This window comes from Heptranchias perlo, chromosome 2, assembly GCF_035084215.1.
Source record: "Heptranchias perlo isolate sHepPer1 chromosome 2, sHepPer1.hap1, whole genome shotgun sequence".
NCBI lineage: Eukaryota > Metazoa > Chordata > Chondrichthyes > Hexanchiformes > Hexanchidae > Heptranchias > Heptranchias perlo.
In genome coordinates this window covers 58692197-58718517 of record NC_090326.1, presented here as the reverse complement: position 1 = coordinate 58718517, position 26321 = coordinate 58692197, and the positions used below count along the sequence as shown (strand labels likewise).

Genomic DNA, 26321 nt, shown 5'->3' with positions numbered 1-26321 from the left:
CATTCCAGATCATAACTATTTGCTGTGTAAAAAAGTTTTTCCTCATGTTACCTTTGGTTCTTTTGCCAATCACTTTAAATCTGTGTCCTCTGGTTCTTGACCCTTCCGCCAATGGGGACAGTTTCTCTTTATTTACATTATCTAAACCCTTCATGATTTTGAACACTTCTATCAAATCTCCTCTCAACCTTCTCTGCTCCAAGGAGAACAACCCCAGCTTCTCGAGTCTATCCACGTAATTGAAGTCCCTCATCGCTGGAACCATTCGAGTAAATCTTTTCTGCACCCTCTCTAAGGCCTTCACATCGTTCATAAAGGGCGGTGCCCAGAATTGGACACAATACTCCAGTTGTGGCCGAACCAGTGTTTTATAAAGGTTCAATGTAACTTCCTTGCTTTTATTTTCACATCGTTCACCTGACGAAGGAGGAAGCCTCCGAAAGCTTGTGAATTTAAAATAAAATTGCTGGACTATAACTTGGTGTTGTAAAATTGTTTACAATTGCTTTTATACTGCATGCCTCTATTTATAAAGCCCAGGACCCTGTATACTTTTTTAATCACTTTCTCAACCTGTCCTGCCACCTTCAAAAATTTGTGCACATACACCCCCAGTTACTTTTTGTTCCGGCACCCCCTTTAGAATTGTACCATTTAGTTTATATTGCCTCTCCTCATTCTTCCTGCCAAAATGTATCACTTGCACTTCTCTGCATTAAATTTCACCTGCTATGTGTCCGCCCATTCCACCAGCCTGTCTATGTCCTCTTGAAGTCTATTACTATCCTCCTCACTGTTTACTACATTTGCAAGTTTTGTGTCATCTGCAAATTTTGAAAGTGTGCCCTGTACACCCAAGTCTAAGTTATTAGCTGGACACTGTGATGGGGATGGTAGTTTGTATGGAAGGATGAGCTGAGCAGTTGTGGGCCCTGGAATGCGCGCTCCATCTCATTCAGCCACGCTCTAGAATTCCTTCCCTAAACTTTTTCACCACCTCCTCTTCCTATAAGACCTTTGTTCAAACTCACATCTTTGATGAAGCTTTTGGTCTTGTATGTATGTACTTTTGTGTGCCATTTTTACAAGGCGTTAGCCATTTAAAACAGATGTCGAACTAGCTCACAGGAATGTAGTATGAGTGCATTAAACATTCATACATGAGCTTCACCAATCAGAGTTTTACCCTCACAAGTTAAATTGTATTCAGTTTTGTATTGTCTTTCATAGAATCATAGAAAAGTTACAGCACGGAAGGAGGCCAGTCGGCCCATTGAGTCCGCGCTGGCTCTATGCATGAGCAATCCAGCTAGTCCCACTGCCCTGCCCTATCCCTGTAGCCCTGAACATTTTTTCATTTCAAGTACTTATCCAGTTCCCTTTTGAAGGCCATGATTGAATCTGCCTCCACCACTCCCTTGGGCAGTGCATTCCAGATCCTCACCACTCGCTGTGTTTAAAAAAAAAAAGTTTTTCCTCATATCACCTTTTGGTTCTATTGCCAATCACCTTAAATCTATGCCCTCTGGTTCTTGACCCTTCCGCCAATGGGAACAGTTTCTCTCTATCCACTCTGTCTAGACCCTTCATGATTTTTGAACACCTCTATCAAATCTCCTCTCAACCTTCTCTGTTCCAAGGAGAACAGTCCCAGCTTCTCCAGTCTATCCATGTAATTTAAGTCCCTCATCCCTGGAATCATTCCAGTAAATTTCCTCTGCACCTTCTCTAAGTCCTTCACATCCTTCCTAAAGTGCAGTGCCCAGAACTGGACACAATGCTCCAGTTGTGGCTGAACCAGTGTTTTATAAAGGTTCATCTTGACTTCCTTGCTTTTGTACTCAATGCCTATTCATAATGCCTAGGATCCCGTATGCTTTTTTAACCTCTTTCTCAACCTGTCCTGCCACCCTCAATGATTTGTGCACATACACTGTCAGATCCCTCTGTTCCTACATCCCTTTTAGAATTGTGCCCTTTAGTTTTATATTGCCTCTCCTCATTTTTCCTATTGAAATGCATCACCTCGCATTTTTCTGCGTTAAACTTCATCTGCCACGTGTCTGCCCATGCCACCAGAGTGTCTATATCCTCTTGAAGTCTATCGCTGTCCTCCTTAAAGTCAATTCCTCATTGAAGTCAATGGGAATCAGGGGGAAAACTCTCCAGTGGCTGGAGTCATACCTAGCACAAAGGAAGATGGTAGTGGTTGTTGGAGGCCAATCATCTCAGCCCCAGGGCATTGCTGCAGGAGTTCCTCAGGGCAGTGTCCTAGGCCCAACCATCTTCAGCTGCTTCATCAATGACCTTCCCTCCATCATAAGGTCAGAAATGGGGATGTTCACTGATGATTGCACAGTGTTCAGTTCCATTCGCAACCCCTCAGATAATGAAGCAGTCCGAGCCTGCATGCAGCAAGACCTGGACAACATCCAGGCTTGGGCTGATAAGTGGCAAGTAACATTCGCGCCAGATAAGTGCCAGGCAATGACCATCTCCAACAAGAGAGAGTCTAACCACCTCCCCTTGACATTCAATGGCATTACCATCGCCGAATCCCCCACCATCAACATCCTGGGGGTCACCATTGACCAGAAACTTAACTGGACCAGCCATATAAATACTGTGGCTACGAGAGCAGGTCAGAGGCTGGGTATTCTGCGGCGAGTGACTCACCTCCTGACTCCCCAAAGCCTTTCCACCATCTTCAAGGCACAAGTCAGGAGTGTGATGGAATACTCTCCACTTGCTTGGATGAGTGCAGCTCCAACAACACTCAAGAAGCTCGACACCATCCAAGATAAAGCAGCCCGCTTGATTGGCACCCCATCCACCACCCTAAACATTCACTCCCTTCACCACCGGCGCACTGTGGCTGCAGTGTGCACCATCCACAGGATGCACTGCAGCAACTCGCCAAGGCTTCTTCGACAGCACCTCCCAAACCCGCGACCTCTACCACCTAGAAGGACAAGGGCAGCAGGCGCATGGGAACAACACCACCTGCACGTTCCCCTCCAAGTCACACACCATCCCGACTTGGAAATATATCGCCGTTCCTTCATCGTCGCTGGGTCAAAATCCTGGAACTCCCTTCCTAACAGCACTGTGGGAGAACCGTCACCACACGGACTGCAGCGGTTCAAGAAGGCGGCTCACCACCACCTTCTCGAGGGCAATTAGGGATGGGCAATAAATGCCGGCCTTGCCAGCGACGCCCACATCCCGTGAACGAATAAAAAAAAAACTACCCTTCCAAGTTTTGTGTCATCCGCAAATTTTGAAATTGTGCCCTGTGTACCCAAGTCCAAGTCATTAATATATATCAAGAAAAGCAGTGGTCCCACCACCGACCCCTGGGGAACACCACTGTATACCTCCCTCCAGTCTGAAAAACAACCATTCACCACTACTCTCTGTTTCCTGTCACTTAGCCAATTCTATATCCATGTTGCTATTGCCCCCTTTATTCCATGGGCTGCAATTTTAATAGTAAGCCTACCATGTGGTACTTTATCAAATGCTTTTTGAAATCATCTTTAAATCACCTAAGTGGAAAATAGAGGATTTAAATCCTGTTCATGTTGCACGTTCAGAAGGTTCAGATACCCTCTCTGTCCTGTAATCTGGGATTAGCTATTGAATCTGTGCAGCACAGCAAGATTGAGTGGAGCTGTCCTATTTGAACTGCAGAGCAGATCCAGTTAATCTGCCCATTTAAGTAAGGTGCTAAAAGCCGCTTTTATATTGGTTTTAGTGTTGTGCTATTTTTATGGGGCCATCCTGGCTGCTGGCATGAGTGATTCAGGAAAATTTAAGGCTGTCGGTGCTGTGTAAGGCCCACACAGCAGTAGCTGGCAGCACATCACTGAAACCAATGTAAAAACAGCTATAAAAGCAGCTACCGTCAGCCCTATCTCAGAAATTGGGCAGTTTAAAATATGGAGACTTTAGTGGGTGAGAATGGTTCTACCGTTGTAATTGATTTAAATCTAATTTACACAGCTACTGCAAATTTAATTTGTACTTCGATTTCAGCTGTCAAACATGTAAATAGAGTGTGCTAAAAATCTATCTGCTTTTGTCGTGGAAGGGAAAGTAATATCTAATGCTGAGTATTTCCACAGTAAATGTGATTGATTCATAATGACTAAAATTGGATCAGGACAAATAGCCTGATTTGAATCCCTCAGCATGGGGTAAATTCAGCAATCTCACCTATCCAATAATGAACCATGCTCAAGGGGAGCGTGGGTTGGAGAATATAGGCAACAATGTTGTGTATATATATGTGTGATGCCAGTTTCCTTCTGAACACAACTTCCCTGCTGGGTGCACAGGATCACTGAATTTCCCCACTCCACTCCTTAGTGCAAAAGAGAACATGAACATGAAATGGACAGTGATTTTGTATGATCAGTCTTCTTTTCTCTTTTTTTCTGCCAATTTTCTCCTCTCCTTGAGACTTTGATTCCTGGTTGATGTACAATTCCAGTTGCCCTCCTTAAGTGACCATTCTTCAAATGTGATCCTAGATAGGGAATGTCAGCAGATTATTCACAGCCAGACCCAATCTTGTTCTCGCCAGACATTTGCTTGTTTCTTGAACTTTAACACATTTGCAGATTAGGTTCAGTCAATTTACATTATATTCAGAGGATACTTTATACATTAATAGATAATAGGTGTAAAACACCTATAAAAAGCCTGAATGTCCTTGGACACCATTGTATGGGACGAGGTCAAAGAAAATCTATATCTATGGCTTTGGAAGGAGGGCAGGCAGGAGGTTGATTGTGGACTAGGTGATTGCACCCACCTCCTAGACGTGGGCTTTGAGGCTGGGTGCTGCTTACTTCCACTGCTCTGGCTGTGTTGATTGGTCTTCCTTTTAACCTAGTTCAGAACAAGGTGCTATGCAAACAGGATGCAAGATCCACAGGGGCTGCTTCTTTTTGGATTAAACTTTATATAAGGTGCATTATAACTCATCAAGGAGTGATTAGCACTGTGCTGTCACTAGATACAAAGCAACATTTTTTTTTTCTGTTTTTACTCCATTGGTTTTCCATTTATGATGTTACTCTTGAATCGTTGTTTTGTAACTTTCTAGTAATACACCAGTGTTATAATCACCAGCCAAAAGTTGAGCCAAATATGACAGCATGATACATACGTCAAATATTAGTGAGATATGGTTTTGTACCCATGATTCCTACAGTTGTTGTGTATCCAATAACAGCAGTCTTGCCATGAACAGGAACTGCGAGGAGGTCAGGTATTGCTCCGTGGAGAGAGTCATCTCCAGCTTATTCTTTTGAATATCCTGGCAGCCAGTTTTAGAGTGATATTCGCAGAGGCCAAGGGGTAGATTGCTCGGCTGCTATCCCTCTCAGCAGCAGATGGTGAATGGCATAGGGAGACCAATAAAAGGGACAAAAATATATATTTTTAAAAAGGCATCTGATCTTCAGGAAAAATCCACCCCCCGATAAGATCTCTCATTGTTTCAGATCAGGTTCATCTTGTTGAGAGGATGCAATCTCGGGTGTTCACTTCACATACCAGGTAATTTTCTAATCCTGTTTTTGTTCATGAAAATTGACTGGTTGTTGGGTCACAGTGGAAGGTCTTCACACGAGATTGTGGAATATGATAAACAGCGGGCGTATGAGATCACGGGTATAACAACACAACAAAGATGCTCCTTGTAAAGGACAAAATAAAAATTACAGATGAATAAACTGCACATTGAAGTGTTCTGAAAATGTTGGGGAGGGAGAAATAAAGTACCTTGTTTGGGAAACTTCAGCTAACTTGGAGAACGTAAGAAGGTTTTACACATGTGATGATATGAATAGCAAGAATAAAACATGCACAACTTACACAGTCATTTGCATCCTGAGAGTGTTATACTTTTGAACACCCATCCATTTCCCCCCTCCCAATTTGAATTTTCTCTTCTTAAACTCTCTTTTCTGAAGATACAGACTCTTGCTGGGGTCTAGTGCAACAAACCTGATCATATTTTCAACCAAAAGCTGACACACGCAAACTTTCTGCAGAAATTACCACATAGCAATCAGCAGTAGGAAATTTGGTTGTTTTAAAAGAAGATTTATGACACTAGGCTTGAGTATGTGTCTTTTCATGTTGACATGAAGATTTACTGAAAAAATACACGGTTATTAGGTGATTCTCCAGTTTGTAACAATGTAAATGCTTGGTTGATTTTTTTTTTGTTCCACAATTTGAATTTGCTGATTACATACAGTACAGTCTACTCTTATTAGTCAAATTCAAATTATCCAGTCTTTTGAATTAAGGAATTTAAATAAAAAAGCACAGGAGCCACTTTTTCCACAATTTCAATTTGAAAGAGCAGATAATTCGAATTAAGCAACTTTAAATTAAAAGGAATAAGATAAGAACATAAGAAATAGGAGCAGGAGTAGGCATTATGGCCCCTTGCGCCTGCTCCGCCATTTAATAAGATATGGCTGATCTTCGACCTCAACTCCACTTGAGTAGACTGTACCTGAGTTAAACAAAAACATTTTCAGAAGCCCAGTGAATATGTCATGAACACATTTGTTGGAATTACAGAACCACTTAATTAACTCTTCGTTTTAACATCCATAGATTCCCAAAAAGTTGTCGCAAGAAGGCTATGACTGGATAAATCAGTGGTGTTTGGAACACAAAATTTGTGGAAATTCCATTGAAAAACTGGAGATATGTTTGGAAACATTCCAGAAGAAGGTGCATGTTTTGATTCCATAATACAACAAATCAAAATTTCCTATGATTATATAAAGTGCTTGTCTATCCATCCACCTAGCTACAGTGGTGACAAATGAGAGCAGGCAATTCAAAATGAGTAATATGCCAGGAAAATAAAAGAAGCTACAAGGTCAAAGAAAAAAACAAAAGCAGCAGATGTGTCTGAATTGAAAGAAGTAAAAAAAAAACTTGTGCAGAAGAAAAAGTGTGATCATCTAAAACAATTTATTGCCCTCTTCCAAGTTTTTCACCACTTCCTTCCTTATTTGAGCTCATACTATCCTTCAGTCTGATGATTGGACACTCCAGTCTACAGAGATCCTCCTGGATACAGTCAGTGTTCGTCCTTGGTTGATCCAGCAGAAGGTGAGGTTGAGGTCAGGACTGTATTAATGTACAAGCCTACAGGACCCGTACCCAGGGGCCCCAGCCAAATATAGGGCCTCTGCCAGGAGCCCCATGAACAGAGCTCACCGTAAACTTAAAACAGCGCTGCCTGCCAGTTACGTTAATTGCAACGCATGACAGGTAGTGACTGGAGTTTGAGCGCTGGAGGCGGTTTATGAGCTGAGCGTGAAGCGTAGAAGATATTGTCTGAGCCTCACAGCAGGACAGGAAGTTGTAAAAGAAGCCACTGAACAGAGCTGGAAGAGTGGAAGATGCCATCAGGGCCTCATAGGAGGGTGGGAAAATGTGGTGTAAGAACTTCTAGAAGCCCCTCTTCAGCTCTTCACAAGTTGGATATTTAATCTCTAGGCATTTTATTACACATTTGTGTTTTAACGGATGGGAGGGGGACAACAAACGTTCATGGTGCCCAAGATCCAAGATTACTTAATGCAGGCCTGGTTGAGGGATGAGGATGGCATAATTGGTCTCCATATCTCTGTGACTAGGGAGAGGAGAAATTAACCAAGATTCCCACATATAATAGCCATCCAGCAACTCCTGCTGTAGGTATGTTCCAGATTTTCTCCCTATTAACATCAAATTCTGCTCCATAACAAGATATCCAACCAGCAAGCAAACTAGAAACCAGTGAAACTCAACTATTACAGAAAATCATGTTCAAATGCCAATCAAGGATGTTGCCAGATTCTCTGCTCTTCTGAATAGGATAAACTACTACATAGCTAGCCAGTCTACCTAATGACAGTTTTTATTTTAAAAAATAGGCTTTTTGCATTCCGTACACTGAAAGTACATCACGTGAAAAAATATAACTACTGCTTGGAAATTACACCGTGCAGTATTCCGTACATGTATGTATCAAATTTCCGAATCCACTATTTTAATAGAGGTGTTAACCCATTGAAATAAAGTAAAATAAATGGAATAATGCTTCTATTAAAACAGCAATTTCATACAAATGTGTTAAGTGTACAATAATTTTGCGCACAGTAACTTCTGAGCTTTATTCCAAAGGATAATAGGTAACTTAAACAAAACCTATTGGCTCTTTGGCAATTAGGGATGGGCAATAAATGCTGGCCTTGCCAGCGACGCCCACATCCCGTGAACTAAAAAAAAAACTTCTCCATAAACAGTTACATCGGTTGGAAAAATTATACAATTTCTCCTTTTACAGTGGACGGCAATATGTTGCTTAGAAAGTGAGACTGGAAGAGCAAATGAATGTGGAGATCTGGTTGAAGATGAAGAGACTGAACAAAGAATGTATGAAGCCATGAAGTTTCTAATGTTGTACAAAGCCATTCACCTTCACAATGCCCTGGAAAATGGAAGAAATGTTCCTGAATTTTGTAAGCATCTGTTTACAAGGAGTACCTCACTTTACCCATACTATCTAATGGTCAACCATCTAAATTTGATTGGCCACACCAGAAATCTTGAAGAGGTAAGCAATGATGCATCATCATATACCAAATTGGATGGGCAAGGAATAGCTTGGATAAAACATACATATGTATTCTAAATCTAATTATCTGTATCTTCTCTGTTCTATATAATCTTTCAAAACCATTTCAGCTCATGTTGGGGGATAGGTTTTTTTTTTCTTTTGTCAGGTTGCAACATCTTGCATATAATTTACAGACATAGAGAGGACAGAGGAGAGAGTTTGTTTGTAGACTTCTAACTGCCTTCCTGAACTGATTACTGAAGATATGGAAGAATAATCAGAGCTGACTCAGGGTCCAATTTTTGAACAGATCTGCATTAGGCCTATTCAACGCCTGCCCCTAGCTGCCTCATGAAATATATGAAAAAGGACAGGCAAAGACTAACTGGTTCATCTAGCTTGTCCTATCCAGACATAGTGCAAACTTCATGCATCGTCAACTCCACCCCCCCCCCCCCAACCCCAAATCTCTCCATCTACTGGGAAAGGAAAAGGAACTCCTCTGATCATAGAATAGAATCATAGAAGTTTACAACATGGAAACAGGCCCTTTGGCCCAACATGTTCATGTCGCCCAGTTTATACCACTAAGCTAGTCCCAATTGCCTGCACTTGGCCCATATCCCTCTATACCCATCTTACCCATGTAACTGTCCAAATGCTTTTTAAAAGACAAAATTGTACCCGCCTCTACTACTGCCTCTGGCAGCTCGTTCCAGACACTCACCACCCTTTGAGTGAAAAAATTGCCCCTCTGGACCCTTTTGTATCTCTCCCCTCTCACCTTAAATCTATGCCCCCTCGTTATGGACTCCCCTACCTTTGGGAAAAGATTTTGACTATCTACCTTATCTATGCCCCTCATTATTTTATAGACTTGTATAAGATCACCCCTCAACCTCCTACTCTCCAGGGAAAAAAGTCCCAGTCTGTCTAACCTCTCCCTATAAGTCAAACCATCAAGTCCCGGCAGCATCCTAGTAAATCTTTTCTGCACTCTTTCTAGTTTAATAATATCCTTTCTATAATAGGGTGACCAGAACTGTACACAGTATTCCAAGTGTGGCCTAACTAATGTCTTGTACAACTTCAACAAGACATCCCAACTCCTGTATTCAATGTTCTGACCAATGAAACCAAGCAAGCTGAATGCCTTCTTCACCACCCTATCCACCTGTGACTCCACTTTCAAGGAGCTATGAACCTGTACTCCTAGATCTCTTTGTTCTATAACTCTCCCCAACGCCCTACCATTAACGGAGTAGGTCCTGGCCCGATTTGATCTCCCAAAATGCATCACCTCACATTTATCTAAATTAAACTCCATCTGCCATTCATCAAGATCCCGTTGCAATCCTAGATAACCTTCTTCACTGTCCACGATGCCACCAATCTTGGTGTCATCTGCAAACTTACTAACCATGCCTCCTAAATTCTCATCCAAATCATTAATATAAATAACAAATAACAGCGGACCCAGCACCGATCCCTGAGGCACACCGCTGGTCACAGGCCTCCAATTTGAAAAACAACCCTCTACACCCACCCTCTGTCTTCTGTCGTCAAGCCAATGTTGTATCCAATTGGCTACCTCACCTTGGATCCCGTGAGATTTAACCTTATGTAACAACCTACCATGCGGTACCTTGTCAAAGGCTTTGCTAAAGTCCATGTAGACCACGTCTACTGCACAGCCCTCATCTATCTTCTTGGTTACCCCTTCAAAAAACTCAATCAAATTCGTGAGACATGATTTTCCTCTCACAAAACCATGCTGACTGTTCCTAATCAGTCCCTGCCTCTCCAAATGCCCGTAGATCCTGTCTCTCAGAATACCCTCTAACAACTTACCCACTACAGATGTCAGGCTCACCGGTCTGTAGTTCCCAGGCTTTTCCCTGCCGCCCTTCTTAAACAAAGGTACAACATTTGCTACCCTCCAATCTTCAGGCACCTCACCTGTAGCGGTGGATGATTCAAATATCTCTGCTAGGGGACCCGCAATTTCCTCCCTAACCTCCCATAACGTCCTGGGATACATTTCATCAGGTCCCGGAGATTTATCCACCTTGATGCGCTTTAAGACTTCCAGCACCTCCCTCTCTGTAATATGTACACTCCTCAAGACATCACTATTTATTTCCCCAAGTTCCCTAACATCCATGCCTTTCTCAACCGTAAATACCGATGCAAAATATTCATTTAGGATCTCACCCATCTCTTGTGGTTCCGCACATAGATGACCTTGTTGATCCTTCAGAGGCCCTACTTTCTCCCTAGTTACTCTTTTGCCCTTTATGTATTTGTAGAAGCTCTTTGGATTCACCTTTGCCTTATCTGCCAAAGCAATCTCATGTCCCCTTTTTGCCCTCCTGATTTCTGTCTTAACTCTACTCCGGCAATCACTATACTCTTCAAGGGATCCACTTGATCCCAGCTGCCTCTGCATGTCATATGCCTCCTTCTTCTTTCTGACTTGGGCCTCAATCTCCCGAGTCATCCAAGGTTCCCTACTTCTACCAGCCTTGCCCTTTACTTTATAAGGAATGTGCTTACCCTGCACCCTGGTTAACACATTTTTGCAGGACTCCCATTTACCAGACGTCCCTTTGCCTGCCAACAGACTCTCCCAATCAACTTCTGAAAGTTCCTGTCTAATACCATCAAAATTGGCCTTTCCCCAATTTAGAATTTTAACTTTTGGGCCAGACCTATCCTTCTCCATAGCTATCTTAAAACTAATGGAATTATGATCACTGGTCCCAAAGTGATCCCTCACTAACACTTCTGTCACCTGCCCTTCCTTATTTCCCAAGAGGAGGTCAAGTTTTGCCCCCTCTCTAGTTGGGCCATCCACATACTGAATGAGAAATTCCTCCTGAATACACTCAACAAATTTCTCTCCATCCAAGCCCCTAATGCTATGGCTGTCCCAGTCAATGTTGGGAAAGTTAAAGTCCTCTACTATTACCACCCTATTTTTCTTGCAGCTGTCTGTAATCTCCTTACATATTTGCTCCTCAATTTCCCGTTGACTATTTGGGGGTCTGTAGTACAATCCTATCAACGTGCTCTCTCCCTTCTTATTTTTCAGTTCTACCCATATCGACTCCGTGGGCGAACCCTCGGATATATCCTCTCTCACTACTGCCGTGATGTTCCCCCTAATCAAGAACGCAACTCCCCCTCCTCTCTTACCTCCTGCTCTATCTTTCCTATAGCATCTGTACCCTGGAATATTTAGCTGCCAGTCCTGCCCCTCCCTTAGCCATGTTTCAGTAATAGCTATAACATCCCAGTCCCATGTACCCATCCATGCCCTGAGTTCATCTGCCTTGCCCATCAGACATCTTGCATTGAAATAAATGCAGTTTAATCTAGACTTCCCTTGGTCTTTGCCGTGCTTTCTCAGACCATTTGTCCGGTCATGTTTTGTACACTCTCCCTTACTGCCTTTTGTTTCTGTCACCACTTTACTTCCCACTGACTTCCTGCATCGGTTCCCATCCCCCTGCCACTTTAGTTTAAACCCTCCCCAACAGCACTAGCAAACACTCCCCCTAGGACATTGGTTCCAGTCCTGCCCAGATGCAGACCGTCCAATTTGTACTGGTCCCACCTCCCCCAGAACCGGTTCCAATGTCCCAGGAATTTGAATCCCTCCCTCTTGCACCATCTCTCAAGCCACGTATTCATCCTAGCTATCCTGTCATTCCTACTCTGACTAGCCCGTGGCACTGGTAGCAATCCTGAGATTACTACCTTTGAGGTCCTACTTTTTAGTTTAACTCCTAACTCCCTAAATTCAGCTTGTAGGACCTCATCCCGTTTTTTGCCTATATCGTTGGCACCTATATGCATCACGACAACTGGCTGTTCACCCTCCCCCTCCAGAATGTTCTGCAGCCGCTCCGAGACATCCCTGACCCTTGCACCAGGGAGGCAACATACCATCCTGGAGTCTCGGTTGCGTCCGCAGAAACGCCTGTCTATTCCCCTTACAATCGAGTCCCCTATCACTATAGCTCTGCCACTCTTTTTCCTGCCCTCCTGTGCAGCAGAGCCAGCCACGGTGCCATGAACCTGGCTGCTGCCACCTTCCCCTGGTGAGCCATCTCCCACAACAGTATCCAAAACGGTATACCTGTTTGAGAGGGGGATGGCCACAGGGGACCCCTGCACTACCTGCCTGCACCTCTTACTCTTCCTGATGGTCACCCATTCACTTCCTGCCTGTACTGCCTTTACCTGCGGTGTGACCAACTCGCTAAACGTGCTATCCATGAGTTTCTCTGCATCGCGGATGCTCCACAGTGAGTCCACCCGCAGCTCCAGCTCCGAGATACGATCGGTCAGTAGCTGCAGGTGGACACACTTCCTGCACACATGGTCGGCAGGGACACTGGTAGTGTCCATGACTTCCCACATCTTGCAGGAGGGGCATATCACGGGTGCGAGGTCTGCTGCCATGATTTGCCTTAGCTTAGTTACCCCTTTTAAATTACGTTGAAATTTGAAAATGTTAACTATACCAGGGACCTAGGTTCACTTAAAAAAAAACTACCTGCTATAAAAGCTGCTTAGTTTCCCAGCTCTTAGTTTAAACCAATGCCCTAATTTAGAGAAGAAAAAAAACAGTAATACTCACCAACCAATCACTTACCTGCTGTCCTGTGACGTCACTCCTTGGTTTTCTGTTGTTGTTTTTGATCCGATCAGGTCCGTCTCCGCTCTGGTCTCGGGCCTCGGTCCGCCGCTCTTTTATCCCCGCTCTCGGTCTCTCTCCTCTGCTCCCGATCAGGTCCGCCGCCGCTCTGGTCTCGGGCCTCGGTCCGCCGCTCTTTTATCCCCGCTCTCGGTCTCTCTCCTCTGCTCCCGATCAGGTCCGTCACCACTCTGGTCTCGGGCCTCGGTCCGCCGCTCTTTTATCCCCGCTCTCGGTCTCTCTCCTCTGCTCCCGCTCAGGTCCGCCGCCGCTCTGGTCTCGGGCCTCGGTCCGCCGTTCTTTTATCCCCGCTCTCGGTCTCTCTCCTCTGCTCCCGCTCAGGTCCGCCGCCGCTCTGGTCTCGGGCCTCGGTCCGCCGCTCTTTTATCCCCGCTCTCGGTCTCTCTCCTCTGCTCCCGATCAGGTCCGCCGCCGCTCTGGTCTCGGGCCTCGGTCCGCCGCTCTTTTATCCCCGCTCTCGGTCTCTCTCCTCTGCTCCCGCTCAGGTCCGTCACCACTCTGGTCTCGGGCCTCGGTCCGCCGCTCTTTTATCCCCGCTCTCGGTCTCTCTCCTCTGCTCCCGCTCAGGTCCGCCGCCGCTCTGGTCTCGGGCCTCGGTCCGCCGCTCTTTTATCCCCGCTCTCGGTCTCTCTCCTCTGCTCCCGCTCAGGTCCGCCGCCGCTCTGGCCTCGGGCCTCGGTCCGCCGCTCTTTTATCCCCGCTCTCGGTCTCTCTCCTCTGCTCCCGCTCAGGTCCGCCGCCTCTCTGGTCTCGGGCCTCGGTCCGCCGCTCTTTTATCCCCGCTCTCGGTCTCTCTCCTCTGCTCCCGATCAGGTCCGCCGCCGCTCTGGTCTCGGGCCTCGGTCCGCCGCTCTTTTATCCCCGCTCTCGGTCTCTCTCCTCTGCTCCCGATCAGGTCCGCCGCCGCTCTGGTCTCGGGCCTCGGGCCGCCGCTCTTTATATCCCCGCTCTCGGTCTCTCTCCTCTGCTCCCGCTCAGGTCCGCCGCCGCTCTGGTCTCGGGCCTCGGTCCGCCGCTCTTTTATCCCCGCTCTCGGTCTCTCTCCTCTGCTCCCGCTCAGGTCCGCCGCCGCTCTGGTCTCGGGCCTCGGTCCGCCGCTCTTTTATCCCCGCTCTCGGTCTCTCTCCTCTGCTCCCGCTCAGGTCCGCCGCCGCCGATCCCTGAAGATAATCAAGCAAGTTCCAGGAGACTGCAGTAACTGATATAATACTGATAGTCACAGCTAAATCATCTACCTTCATAACTCAAGACGCCTTCCACTCGCAGAAACTATCCTTTTTTAAAGGCCTGTAGCACATCCATACTCACCATATATTCTGGCAATCAATTCCAGAGGTCACTGACTCTCTGTGAATAGAAGTACTTCAAACCGAACTCTGTTTTCTTATTTTGTATGATTCTTCTTCCAAAACCCTTCCTATACAACTCAAATAACCTATCCTTCTGAACGGAATCTATGCCCCCCCCCACCCCCCACCCATATCATTACAAAGACCTCAAACTCTATGCTTCTCAAGTGTAAAAAGTTCCAGTTCCCCATGCCTATCTTGATAACTAGACTTAGGGGCGCTTAGTTATCATACAGGTGATCTTCCTCTAGACCTTCTCCAGGGTTGTGATATCCTTCATCATGTGGGAGGACCAAAACTGAACACAATTTTCTAGATGCAGCTGTTAAAGGCCTTTTACAATGTATCATATTTCTAGCTTTATATTTAATTGTCCTAGCCATACACCCTATTTCACAACCCATAACCCCTGTTTCCTCTCCCACTCTATAGCTTTAAGCAGGTAACTCTGCATGGGAAGAGGCCAACATCAGCTCATGTCAATAGGGGTTATATTTCTAGAAGTTGTATTGCACATACAAATTCATTTTTGGGAGGACCAGGAATGGAAGCGAGTGATAAAGATGAAAAATGGAGGGTGATAGAGGAAGAAGGAGAATAAGATGGAAAGCAACTAACATTTAGCCAATGCTATTGCAAAATAAGGACAAACGAGTTAAAGTTCAAAGAAATTTGAGAAGAAAATAATGAAAAGCAGTAAGTGGAGAGAAAGCAAGATGATGAAGCATTAACCTGGGAGTGGCTCACGTGAAGAATGGCACTTGGACAAGGTTTCAAGGGCAGCCCCTATTTGAACACATCCCAGCAAGAGCTGGTGTTTTTTTGTAGGACGTAAGCAGTGCTAATCAGAGAGCATGTGAATAATATGAATTGAGTGTTTCTTACAGGGTCTGAGCTGTCTGGTGAATGTGTCAGGGATTTGAATCAGTGTTTTCTTTAGAAACAAAAGAAATGAGTGACTAAATAATTCAACATGATGACATGTAGCTAAGTAGTGATGTCATTGCTTGTGTACTGGGCCTTCTCTGCTTTATGTAACATCAAAGAACATAGTGGGGTGAATTTCCATGGAGGTTCCCCCTTTTTTTCCCGCAGTTTCCGCGGCTCTTCCACTGTAGTTACGATGGATAAGCCGGAGAAGCTCCATGGGAATTTCACCACCCATGTTACTGAGAAACAAACTGGGGCAAATAATCCAGGATGCTGAGTGGTGAGCCGTTGTACTTACTTCATCAGTGCCAGTATTTTGGGCACGTAAGCTCTACTGTTTCTGAAAATGAATGCAGTATGTAATCACTCTGAAGGAGTAATGAAGAGCCAGTATGAATATTCAATAGTGAATAGCAAACATCAAGTGAGCATTTCTCTCTCGGTTGAGCTGCACCAGAAGTTATTGGAAAAAGTAAGATCAATACCTGTAATGTATTTTTGATCCATTAGCTAATTTGAACTATGGAAATCAGAAAAAAAACATTTATCTGCGATTAAGTATGCCGGGGGCCTCAGAATCCAAGTAATTTATTTTAAATTTTAAGCATAGAGTGTGGTAATCCTAAGGCGTGGGATTGTTACTGTAAACTATGGAAACCTGTGCATGTTCTGTCTTCGTGGTAGCACACTAAATCCTGCAGTAAATCTTTGGAAGCTGTGAATTAGACACAGTTTTTGAGTTGTGGCGTTCCCAGCACTTTGTATTTCATAGCTGACAACAGAATGCCTACAATGATAACTATTTTCAAATTTTATTTTAAAAAAAAAACTCAACCACTTTAAGGCAAAAATTTTAGTTAATTCCAAATCTTCTTAAGTTGAAACACCCTTTGACTAGTAAAATATTACTTCAATGCAGTTCTAAGTTGGACTGCCAACAGTATTTCAGATGGGTCATTAAACTGAGGCCCCGTCTCTCGTTCAGGTGGACATAAAAGACCCTATGGCACTATTCGAAGAAGAACAGGGGAGTTCCCCCGATGTATTGGCCAACATTTATCCCTCAACCAAGACCACTGAAACAGATTGTCTAGCCATTTACCTCATTGCTGTTTGTGGGACCTTGCTGTGTGCAAATTAGCTGCCACGTTTCCCTACACTACAACTGTAACTATATTTCACAAGTACTTCATTGGCTGTGAAACATTTTGGGATGTCCTAAGGATGTGAAAGGTGCTATATAAATGCAAATTATTTCTTTAATAATGTCATCTTTGGCTTCAGATGATAGTTAGTTAGTAAATGGTTTAGGAAGTTTATGACTTAGTCTGAAACCCTTTGATACAACCATGTAATCACAGCTGAGTATCTCCATATCCATTAGGCTGCTTTTACTGAATTACAGTAATGTAAGGTTAAGTCACTTCTTTTTGGAAGGTACAAATAGATCGGAGAAGACGGCTTTAGCTTTGTCCGTTGGCTGAGTGGTTCAAGTTGACAGCCCGTCCACACTACACATTCAGTTTGAGGGTATTGCCCCAGGTAAGATCAGCAAACTCAGCACAGATCAGTAATTGAAATTGGGTGTGTTCTGGTCCAAATTGAACAGAAATTTATAATTTCATTGTCTTTAGTGCTACAAAACATTTTTTTTTGCAGGTAGTGATGTGTGTATTTTCCAAGATTTCTACCATCCAAAGATATAAATGTAATTACAACTGTTTTTGAATTTCTTTGATACGGTAACAGCAAAAACAAGAATTGATCCTTTTCCCCAAGAATTATTTGTGGTTCTATTTCCTCACTTCTGTTTAGTGACTATTTAATGACTTTACCTCTTAGCATGAAAGAAAGAATCTGTGCATTTTGAAAGCTGAAACGGTCTTTCACTATTCAACGGGTTATTATTATAATATAAATGAAAATAGTGCATGATTTTATATTCAGAATGATACGGTACAGATACTGAAATAATCATATTGTTAAAGGGGAAGGGCTGATTTCCTGAAATTAATGAAAAGAAAATCAAGGGCTGCAGGCCTATGATTTCCCAACCAGCAGCCTTCACTGAAAGTGTCCGATTGGGAAATTAGCCCTTATTTCTGTTTATTTTACAGTTTATTTCCTTAATTCCAATTACACAGCTCCTCTGTGGAGCTGTATACTCCTTCATTTACAGTGGCGTTGAGTGATGTAAACCTCTTGAAGTGTGTTCGCTTCATGCCAGTGGTGCCACTGTGACTAATCCCCTTGGTTTACATACAGGCCACCATGTTGTTTTCACTGTTCAGCTGCTGAAATGAATGAATATAGAGACCAACTGGGACTACATGGGATTATTTAGAAAACAAAGCTATTTTTTTTTTTTAAATGACCAGGAACATATCTAGAGGTAAGTATTTACCATTTATGCTACTTGCCCCCAGATTTTTATTCTTCAACGGTTACATGTAGGGCTGTGGCAATCCTGGTATGGTCGTTGCCATGATCACCTTGTCTTCTGCTGCGCTGGCTCCCTCTAGTGAAATCACTGTACATGTGTACACACACTGTAGCTAAATGTATGGGGAGAAATCTCACTCTCCATAATATTTGAAGGCCATTAGTTGACTGCTTTCATGAAAGGATTAGTTATCCAGCTTATGTTTCAGCACATTGTTTTTTATACTGTTACTAGATAAAGTAGGATTAGAACTGCCACTCATGGAATAGCTATAAACTGTCATTTTATTTTAGACTGAAATGGAACTTCTGAAATACACTTTGGAAGTGACAATTGCTGACAGCTTTGATGTGGAGTAGTCGGATCACTGGTAATCTCAAGTATCGAAACCTGTCGTTACACGTCTACTGAATAAATGTCTGCAATCAAATTGGAGACAGCAAGCCGGTCATATGTATTTTACCATGAAATGAACAGGTGACATTCTCGCAACTGCTGAATTCTTTTGAAATTCATGCTTATTTGGAATGAATGACAGTGGCTGCCTCACATAAATTTAATGAACCCAACATGTAAAAGGTTAATTACCTTAATAACGAAAAACATTTTTAATGAAAGATTATGTATTTATGTAGCCCGTATTAAATCTCTTGTACATCCTGAAGCATTTCACGTACAATGAGTACTTAGCAACAGTGATTTCAATGTAGGTGAACGTGGAAGCCATTTTGCACACACAGATTCCATAAACAGCAGTGAGATGAATGATCAGTTACTCTACTTGGTTGAGGAAAGAACGTTAGTTAGGATACAAGAAAACTCCCTACTCTTCAAATAGTGTTGTGATATCTTTAACGTAGACTACAACAGGCAGACAGGACCTCAGTTTTAATATCTCATTGTTGCTCGAAGTACAGCACCTTTAGAAATGCAGCACTCCTTCACTATTGCACTGAAGTCCTGGAGCAGGGTTTGACCCCTCAACTCTGTCTTAGAGACGGGATTTATACCAACTGAGCAAAGCTGATACTGATAGGATGCCAAATAATTGCCTCATCAAGTATCAATTTCTGATGGAATGTGACCTACAAGACAAACACCCTATTTATGACTTGAACTTAATGCTGCTAAGAAAACACCAATGTAATTTTCCAGTTTTACTTAATTAGAATGTCAGTATTTTTCTAGCAAGATTCAGAATACAAGGACTCTGCAGTCAGTTCTTCATTTTGCTATCGTAAGACCTGATTCAAGTAGAAAAGAGCAAGTGATCACAGTAAACCAGATTGAAATATCTTCTGTGTATTTATTTGTTCTCCCCATCACTGCCCATTCCCAAGTAATCCCCACAAACCAACCTCAGTATGCTATTCCTACTACAAGTGTCAGTTTTGCGCATTAGTATCACTCCTGCTTCTGAGTGACAAGGTTGTAGGTTTAAGCCCCACCCCAGGATATAAGCAAGTAATCTAGGCTGACACTTTGAGGTAATTTTAACACCCCAGAACGGGGGACGGGGGGGGGTGGTGGGGTAGTGGCTAAAAAATTTTTTAATGGGAAACCCGCCTCCAACTTTGTTTTAACCTGCTCTCTGGAGGTGGGTCTGTCCTTTAAATATTTTAATGAGGCTGCTTGCCTCAAATTTGACCTCTTTCAGGTTTCAGGAAACCCGGCAGCTAAAGGGAGGCGAGAACGGCTGGATGGATCAGGTAAGTGCCTTTCCAGTACTGCTTGCGGGCCAGGAGGAGCAAGAGCGCTTCTCCCCCCCCCCCCCCCCCCACTCCCAACCAAACCTGTAAAACATCCTGGCCGGCCTCCCACCTTGCACCCTCCTAAACTTGAGCTCATTCAAAACTCCGCTGCCCGTTTCCTAACTCGCACCAAGTCCCACTCTCCCATCATCCCTGTGCTCACTGACCTACATTGGTTCCCAATCCGGCAACGTCTCGATTTAAAAAATCTCATCCTTGTTTTCAAATCCCTCCATGGTCTCGCCCCTCCCTATTTCTGCAACCTCCTCCAGCCCTACAATCATCCAAGTTCTCTGCATTCCTCCAATTCTGGCCTCTTGTGCATCCCCGATTTTCATTGCTCCACCATTGGCAGCCATGCTTTAGCTGCCTAGGCCCTAAGCTCTCCGCCTCTCTATATCTCTTTCCTCCTTTTAAGCTCTCCTTAAAATCTACCTCTTTAACAAGCTTTTGGTCACGTGTCTTAATATCTCCTTATGTGGCTCGGTGTCAAATTTTGTATGATAATTGCTCCTGTGAAGCGCCTTGAGATATTTTACTATGTTAAAGGCGCTATATAAATGCAAGTTGTTGTAGGGTTAACTGGAGATGACTAGGAGGAGCCCATTGTGACAAATCTAGCCCTCTGGGTACCATCAATGAACTAGTCTGGCTGGTCAATTATCAACAGTGCCTGGAATACTGTGTACCTGCTTGGCTCAGGCACTGGATTATCAAGTCTGCCATTGTTAATTCACCATGAAAGTCTAACTAACTACCGTATCACCATTATAATACAATGACATTCTAAATTTAGTTTTTGCCCTAAATATACTTTGAATATTCTCTTCTTAAGCTTATAAAACATAAATGCATGAAATAAAACAATGTAGAAAAATCAGTTGTATGCCACAATTGAGTATACTGTACTGATTATTTAAACAGTTGTAAACAATTTTACAACACCAAGTTATAGTCCAGCAATTTTATTTTAAATTCACAAGCTTTCGGAGGCTTCCTCCTTCGTCAGGTGAACGATGTGAACATCGTTCACCTGACGAAGGAGGAAGCCTCCGAAAGCTTGTGAATTTAAAATAAAATTGCTGGGCTATAACTTGGTGTTGTAAAATTGTTTACAATTGTCAACCCCAGTCCATCACCGGCATCTCCACATCATATTTAAACAGTTGTAAACAATTTTACAACACCAAGTTATAGTCCAGCAATTTTATTTTAAATTCACAAGCTTTCGGAGGCTTCCTCCTTCGTCATTTACCTGACGAAGGAGGAAGCCTCCGAAAGCTTGTGAATTTAAAATAAAATTGCTGGACTATAACTTGGTGTTGTAAAATTGTTTACAATTGTCAACCCCAGTCCATCACCGGCATCTCCACATCATATTTAAACAGTGTTAGCAATAGCTCTGACTTTTTTCTAATATTACTAGTATCCCCACAGTCTCATTTCTCAACTTCTATTTGCATGTCGGGGATATGTTGCTAAATAAAATAAAATTCACAGCCAGTCACGCCATCAGAAAGCAACTAATGAGGTGTGAAACACGGTTATCTTTAGTAAGATTGAAATGCCTTGAAAGGACTAAATAAAAGTCTAATAAACCACAGTTCCAGCTACTTTTCTGAACCCTTATAACCAATAGCAGAATGCTAAAGAATTATCTCTTGTTTCAGTACAAAGAATTAAAAATTACACAAGTTGACTTACCGTTGTGTTGCCTTCACTCTGGCTTCAAGTTCTCAACCCACAACAATGCCCAACTCTCTCCAGATCTCTTCGTCTCACTCCAGTGTCTACTAAGCAGTTGTGGCGAGGAAGAGGATTTGACTGTTGAAACAAAAGAATACGTACATATTTGTTAAGTCACACACTACTAATGGGCACATTCTGAAACTAATCAGACTGACTTCTGGTGTGGGACAACTAAGGACGAAACTAGAAAAGTGCAAAGAGAACATGCTCAGTCCAATACAGATTGTCCCTATCTTATGGGAGGTGAATAACTACAGCTAATACTTCAGAAGCATAATTCTTCTTTATCCCCAATGATAATTGAGTGAAAATTCCATAATCTCATTCTAACATTACAAACTACATTATTCAGCCATGGTCATTTGCATTACACCACTGGCATTCCCATGGTCACACAGCACAGTAATTATAGTGCTTCATGGATCATTTATAGTAGGAGTGTCCAAGGTTTTTGGCTTAATGGGCCATGGAGCCTGGTTGATTTAAACTTTACTTGTGATCCATTAATCTGCATATATATTAAGCTGCTACTGAAACCCTCATCCATGCCGTTGTCATTTTCAGACTCAACTATTCCAATGCTCTCCTGACTGGCTTCCCATCCTCCACCCTCCATAAACTTCAGCTGATCCTAAACTCTGCTGCCCCGTTTCCTATCTTGCACCAAGTCTTGATCACCTATTACCTCTGCCCTTGCTGACCTACATAGGCTCCTGTTCTCCTAAAACTTTAAATTTAAAGTTCTCATCCTCATGTTTAAATCCCTTCATGGCCTCACTCCCTATCTCTATACAATCCTACAACCCCCCCCCCCACCCCCACACCAAACCCTCTGTTCCTGTAACTCTGGCCTTTTGTGCATTCCCCCAGCCCCCCACCCTACCATTGGCGATCATGTCATTAGCTATCTAGCCCCAACTCTCTGAAATTCCCTCCATGAAACCCCCCACCTTTCTCTCATCCTTTAACGCACTCCCTGAAACCCACTTCTTTGATCACCCCTTCTAATATCTATTTTGTCTCGGCATTCATTTATGTCTGATCACACCTCCTTTAATCGCCTTGGGACATTTTTCTACATTAAAGGCATTATATAAATTCAAGTTGTTGTTGCCAATACTAACAGTATCTTGTTGTTCAGATTCAGGATTTATTAACCAATGAGGCAACAGCATTTAGAATAGTCATTTGGAAAACTCCAGGCCCATTCATGTATGAGCATAGACAGCGAGAGTCAGTTGGCCACTTGATTGTGGAACTCAGCACAGTTAAAGCCAATCCTGTCCTCTCACCTCAAGACCGCACATGCATACTTCCAGCCGGGGTCAGTAGATAGCAATCAGGCACAGGAATCCTGGATGATTTTTTCTCCTACTTAACCCATCCGCCGATTGTAGCTACTGCCACACTGGCTGAGATTAGTGTAGCGCAGCATAGACCAGAGGTTCAATTTTCAAATGGAGCCGGGTTGAGGTTGGGGGGGGGGGGGGTAAAATTGAGGTCGGGAAACTCATTAGTACGGGTTTCTCGGACATTCTTACGATTTTGATGTAAGAACTTCTTTTATTTTTTTTGTCAGTTTCCCGTCCGACTGACCGGCTGATTGACAGGCTGGTCTCAGTTGGATGGGAGACCAGCCAGGGAGAGGACGTCTGCAGGTAAGTCTTTGTTTGCATAGATTGGGTGGGGGGAGGGGGTGTGCATGGGTGGGCAAGGGGCATGGGTGGGTATGGGGGTCGTGAGTAATGGGGGATGGGATCAGGGGTCAGTCACGGGGTGCAGGATCAGGGATCTTCGCAGGGGTCCAGAATCATTGAGGTTTGGGGGTAGAGGATCTGGAGTCAGAGGGGGAGGATCGGGGTTGGGGGTCCGTGATCGGTGCAGGTAGGCTTGTTGTGCCTGGGGGAACCACTCCTGCTCTTCTGGGCCCACAAGCTGTGCCTTTCTAGGTACCTACCTGTTAGTCTCAGACCTTCTCACCTCCTTTCACGAGACGTAAAACAGAAGGCCCCGGAAACCCGGCCCCTCGGGGTTGAAATCGGGAATTAGTTAAAAATGGAGGTTTGAAGCCTCCTTGGAAGGTTTTGAGGCCCGACCCACCTCCTGGGAGCGGGTTAGCTGCCTGCCCCTCGTCCCGCCCCCTGAAAACTGGAAATGGGCAGGTTGGGGGCGGGTCTGAAGTGGTGGCAATTTTCAATGCCCTCTGCCCCCAACCCACCCGTTCTTTACTTTTAAAATCGAGCCCCAAGGATCAAACTTGGGATCCTTTCAGTCAGTGTGGCTCAGCCGCTCACCAATGAAACTTGCTGAGCTCTCAGGAGAAACACTCCCAGCTCCCTTTCATAGGAACTAATGGATATAGCGTTAATTATGTTAGATGACATGTAATAACTTAATGATCAAGAAATTCAGGAATGGTTATGATTTTTGCAATTTTTTACAGCAACTAGTCCCTACAAATAGTCTGACAGTTACATCTATCTCAACTTTGTACTGCAAGGAATTGTACTGCTTCAAGAAAACACTTCAAATCAATTTGCAACAAAATCTAAGAATCTGTCAAAAAATGCCTTTTGTGTTTTTCATCTTGGATCAATTAAATTTATCTTGCCTCTGCATATCATGTAATACTAAAATAGACTGGCCATTGAAATAGCAGTCGCTAGTAGATGAGTGTGCCAGCAGGTAAAATTATATCAAGACTGCCTAATACACAGACATTGCAACAAAATACAAATAGACGTAACTACCTATTGAAATTTGCAACATTGCCAGTTACTCAAAGCTGCCCAGATTTCTGGAAATATAGGCATGAAGAAAATCTTTAAAAAACGGGTGGGGGGAAGAAAGAGCAAATAGGAAATGGGGAAGGGAATAAAACATACAAAACAGACTCTATTTGAGTAGCTTCTTCATGTGACTTGTGTGAAAAACGGTGGTAAAACTAAAGCTTCAGCTATTGCTAATGTCCTAGTGATGCACAATGCTACTAACATTTTAAATTTTGCAAGTCTCATTTCCAGTCACTGGGACAATTATACTGGGTGGTTTTTGATTAGGTGTCTCCTCATCCTTGTCTTTCCATGTATGCAGTGAGTTTGTTGTTATTTCTGCGGTTGTTTCTTATCTTCCATAACATTTCTGTTTGAATTTTTTTAGTGTTTTGAGATATCTTTTTTTAAAAATAGATACACAAATGACGTAAACCAAATACTTAGATTAAATATTCACTTGTTAGAGCAAAAGGATTTATGCAAAGTAATTGTCCTGGTTACATTTGCAGTGTTGTTATTACATCTGTTAGAAACTTTTCTTTAGTTGTTTTTCTAAACTGAGCCAAATTCATGCCATTTTATACTTTGTTACTTTGTCAATGGCAACTATATTGATACTTTAATATTATTGCATCTCTGTCATATCAGTATGTTTACACTACATGAGTGTGAATAGAACTGATTAATAATAACCTCATTTCCAAAGCGCAGTGCATTAAAGCACATACAGGGCATGTATCTTGCCGACATAGGGAATAGGGATCGCTGTCACAACACTTTACATGATACCAAATGATATGTAATTAGCAGCTTTGCTTATCTGTGCGTTAAAACAAAGTTTGTTTTGCACTTGATGTATTCTTGCTGAGCTGATATATAAATTTGATATTTTGTACTACTTGTTAAACCAATAAAAGTTCAAAAAAGTATCTTCTTTGTAAGCTAGTTATCATGTTACACTGTTCTTTTAAAAAAAAATCACAAAAATAAAATCCACATGACAAACAGCATGAAGCTCAGCAGTAGCCAAACAGTGTGTTCTAACTCAGTCTGCTAACAGACAGCATCAACTTGAGTGGACTATATAAATCGCTTGATAGAGATTTTTACAGAATCTGCTTGTTGAAGCAAATCACTTAATACAACAGCTCATTGTGTCCAGATTCCTCATCAGCAGTTACATCAATACAAAAAGCCTGGCACAGAAAACCATCTCCTAATCCATTCCTGTGATTATCCTGTGATTAGTCTCATATTACAAGGTATTGCCAAAGCATATACAGTATAAGAAAAATCTAACATCCATAGTCATCATTCAGGGGCTAGAGGGGTAATTTTCTGACTTTGTGCTCTTAGCAGGGAGCCTTACCTGTTGCTAGTGCAGTTTGGAAATTTGAGAGCATATAGTGCATGATTTTTTGACTATTAATTTAAATGTTAGGAAGATCACGCACAACACGTGTGTGAATTTCCAATATATGCTGTTGGTGGGCAAGTCTCCCAGCCAGGAGTACAATCTCAGAAAATTACCCCATCATAATTTTCTTTTTACAATCCCAATCACTCTGGGCAGCATGTGGAATCAGGATGTGTAAATGTGTGTGTCCATGTACAGGGTCCACTTTGAATTTCTTATCCTGCTGTGGATATTACAGTAACTTATTTTTAGAAAAAAAAAGAATTTGGCTCAGCCAGTGGAGATGCTACAGTTGGCTCCAACATCCATGAACTAAGAAGGAGAAAATTAGGCAGGGGCTCTCACTCCTAATAATTCCACAGAAATCTCTGCTGGACCCACGTGAGTTAAGCACAGGATTGTGCTCGGCAGCTGATCTGCTGGTTGACGCTGACGGTCTGGGCTTGTATGAAGAACGGCCTTTTTGAGTGAGGTACCAAGACGGTGATGAGAACCTATGGAACCAAACGATAGCAAAAGTCAGCACCTTCAGGGGAGT

At 43.2% G+C, this 26321-nt stretch overlaps 1 protein-coding gene across 5 annotated transcripts in view; it reads left to right on the top strand.

Annotated features, from left to right (window-relative positions):
- The window catches only part of LOC137339496 (ubiquitin thioesterase otulin-like), a 40108-nt gene extending 14813 nt beyond the window's left edge, over positions 1–25295 (top strand). For 2 of the 5 annotated variants that reach the window (XM_068001898.1, XM_068001901.1), the window contains exons 6-10: positions 6643–6762; positions 8372–8641; positions 19750–19801; positions 23172–23250; positions 24036–25295. In XM_068001898.1, coding sequence (XP_067857999.1) covers positions 6643–6762; positions 8372–8641; positions 19750–19801; positions 23172–23250; positions 24036–24042 — 528 coding nt within the window. In that variant the 3' untranslated portion in view covers positions 24043–25295. Of the gene's footprint in view, positions 1–6642; positions 6763–8371; positions 8642–17086; positions 17192–18385; positions 18757–19749; positions 19802–23171; positions 23251–24035 lie in introns of those variants that run through there. The other 3 variants (XR_010966633.1, XR_010966634.1, XM_068001902.1) reach the window with 3 other exon arrangements.
- The last annotated feature ends 1026 nt before the right edge of the window (positions 25296–26321 follow it).